Genomic DNA, 2,879 nt, shown 5'->3' on the forward strand with positions numbered 1-2,879 from the left:
CCAGCCTGGGCGACAGAGACCCTATCTCAAACACACACAGTCAGGATGCTTTGCTGATAGATGTCTTAGGTCCACAGAAGCAGTGCCCACCTGGGGAACTGTCTCAGGGAGAGAACGAGCTGAACTAGGAGGGAGGCAACGGGTCTCTGACCAAGCCCTGGGGGAGTTCCTGAGAACAAACAACTCCTGGAAGCAGGTGACCCCAGCTGGGCGCTTATGTGTCCGTCACTGACTTCAGGTGTGGCGTATGTGGGGTGGGGGTAGAGCCACAGCATCTGGGCATGGATGCCCTGGCATCAAAGGGTTAGGCTTGGGTACACCAGGAATGTCCACGTTTGTCCTCATGATATGGACAGGGGTGCCCAGTGGGAATTGGGCATGTGCTGGGCAGGGGTGAGGGGATGAAGGGGTCTGAACTTTGATACCTGACATCCCCCCCTGCCCTATCCCTAGGTTCCTGGCCAACACGTCCTTCCAGGGCCACACAGGCCCCGTGTGGGTGACAGGCAGCTCCCAGGTACACATGTCTCGTCACTTTAAGGTGTGGAGCCTGCGCCGGGACCCACGGGGCGCCCCGGCCTGGGCCACGGTGGGCAGCTGGCGGGACGGCCAGCTGGACTTGGAACCAGGAGGTGCTGCTGCAAGGCCCCCACCCCCGCTGGGTGCCCAGGCCCGGCCCAGGCTGCGTGTGGTAACCCTGGTGGAACACCCATTTGTGTTTGCCCGTGATCCGGACGAAGACGGGCAGTGCCCCGCAGGGCAGCTGTGCCTGGACCCCAGCACCAACGACTCGGCCACCCTGGACGCACTGTTCGCCGCGCTGGCCAACGGCTCAGTGCCCCGCGCCCTACGCAAGTGCTGCTACGGCTACTGCATTGACCTGCTGGAGCGGCTGGCAGAGGACGCGCCCTTCGACTTCGAGCTGTACATCGTGGGGGACGGCAAGTACGGTGCCCTGCGGAACGGCCGCTGGACCGGCCTGGTCGGGGACCTGCTGGCCGGCCGGGCCCACATGGCGGTCACCAGCTTCAGCATCAACTCCGCCCGCTCACAGGTGGTGGACTTTACCAGCCCCTTCTTCTCCACCAGCCTGGGCATCATGGTGCGGGCACGGGACACGGCCTCACCCATCGGTGCCTTTATGTGGCCCCTACACTGGTCCATGTGGCTGGGCGTCTTTGCGGCCCTGCACCTCACCGCACTCTTCCTCACCCTATACGAGTGGTGCAGCCCCTACGGCCTCACGCCGCGTGGCCGCAACCGCAGCACCGTCTTCTCCTACTCCTCAGCCCTCAACCTCTGCTACGCCATCCTCTTTGGACGCACCGTGTCCAGCAAGACGCCCAAGTGCCCCACGGGCCGCCTGCTCATGAATCTCTGGGCCATCTTCTGCCTGCTGGTGCTGTCCAGCTACACGGCCAACCTGGCTGCCGTCATGGTCGGGGACAAGACCTTCGAGGAGCTGTCGGGGATCCACGACCCCAAGGTGGGCGGCCTCGGGGGGCTGGGGTGGCCTCAGGGGGCTAGCGGGGGTGCCAGGTTGGGCTGCATGGGGCAGGGGTGGTCAGCTGGGCATGGAGGATGTCCACTAGGCCAACTCTGTCCCAAGAGACATTTAATCAATTAATTAATTTATTTAAAGAAAAATGGCTGGGCACGGTGGCTCACGCCTGTGCTCCCAGCACTTTGTGAGACCAAGGCAGGCAGATCACCTGAGGTCAGGAGTTCGAGACCAGCCTGGCCAACATGGTGAAATCCCATCTTTACTAAAAAATGCAAAGAATTAGCTGAGCATGGTGGTGGGCGCCTGTAGTCCCAGCTACTCGGGAGGCTGAGGCAGGAGAATGGCGTGAACCCGGGAGTCATAGCTTGCAGTGAGTTGAGATCGTTCCCCTGCACTCCCGCCTGGGTGACAGAGCGAGACTCCCTCTCAAAAATAACCAAAACATTAAACAGCATGAAGTTGACCCAGTGAGTCCACTTCTGGGCATATACCCAAGAGAATGAGAGTAGGGTTTTGAAGTTATCCACACACAGAACTCACAACAGCTCCATCCCCACAGCCAAAAAGTGGGGTAAGGCCAGGCGCCATGGCTCATGCCTGTCATCCCAGCACTGTGGGAGGCCGAGGCCAGCGGATCACCTGAGGTCAGGAGACCAGCCTGGCCAACATGGTGAAACCTCCTCTCTACTAAAAATACAAAACTTAGCCAGGTGCTGTGGCACGCACCTGTAATCCCAGCTACTCAGGAGGCTAAGGCAGAATCGCTTGAATATGGGAGGTGGAGGTTGCAGTGAGCCGAGATCGCCCCACTACACTCCAGCCCAGATAACAGAGCAAGACTTCATCTCAAAAAAAATGGGGGGAGGGAACCAAGTGTCCATCAGCGGTTGAAGGGTCAGCACATGGGTCCTTTGCACAGTGGAATATTACTCAGCCTTGAAAAGGAATGAGAAAACCCAGTACAGTGGCTCATCCAGTAATCCAGCACTGTGGGAGGCTGAGGCAGGATAATCACTTGAGCACAGGAGTTTGAGACCAGCCTGGGTAACATCTCTACAAAACCCCATCTCTACAAAAAATGTAAATCTGGCCGGGTGCGGTGGCTCAAGCCTGTAATCCCAGCAATTTGGGAGGCCGAGACGGGCGGATCACAAGGTCAGCAGATCGAGACCATCCTGGCTAACACGGTGAAACCCCGTCTCTACTAAAACATACAAAAAACTAGCCGGGCGAGGTGGCAGGCGCCTGTAGTCCCAGCTACTCGGGAGGCTGAGGCAGGAGAATGGCGTAAACCCAGGAGGTGGAGCTTGCAGTGAGCTGAGATCCAGCCACTGCACTCCAGCCTGGGCAACAGAGCGGGACTCCGTCTCAAAAA

General features: G+C 59.2%; 1 protein-coding gene across 1 annotated transcript in view; it reads left to right on the forward strand.

Annotated features, from left to right (window-relative positions):
- Positions 1-325: 325 nt before the first annotated feature.
- The window catches only part of GRIN3B (glutamate receptor, ionotropic, N-methyl-D-aspartate 3B), a 12,386-nt gene continuing 9,832 nt past the window's right edge, over positions 326-2,879 (forward strand). The window contains exons 1-2 of the mRNA XM_011964097.1: positions 326-333; positions 454-1,486. Of these exons, the coding sequence (XP_011819487.1) occupies positions 326-333; positions 454-1,486 (1,041 nt within the window). The remainder of the gene's footprint in view (positions 334-453; positions 1,487-2,879) is intronic.

This window comes from Colobus angolensis, unplaced genomic scaffold, assembly GCF_000951035.1.
Source record: "Colobus angolensis palliatus isolate OR3802 unplaced genomic scaffold, Cang.pa_1.0 Scaffold64, whole genome shotgun sequence".
NCBI classification, from domain to species: domain Eukaryota; kingdom Metazoa; phylum Chordata; class Mammalia; order Primates; family Cercopithecidae; genus Colobus; species Colobus angolensis.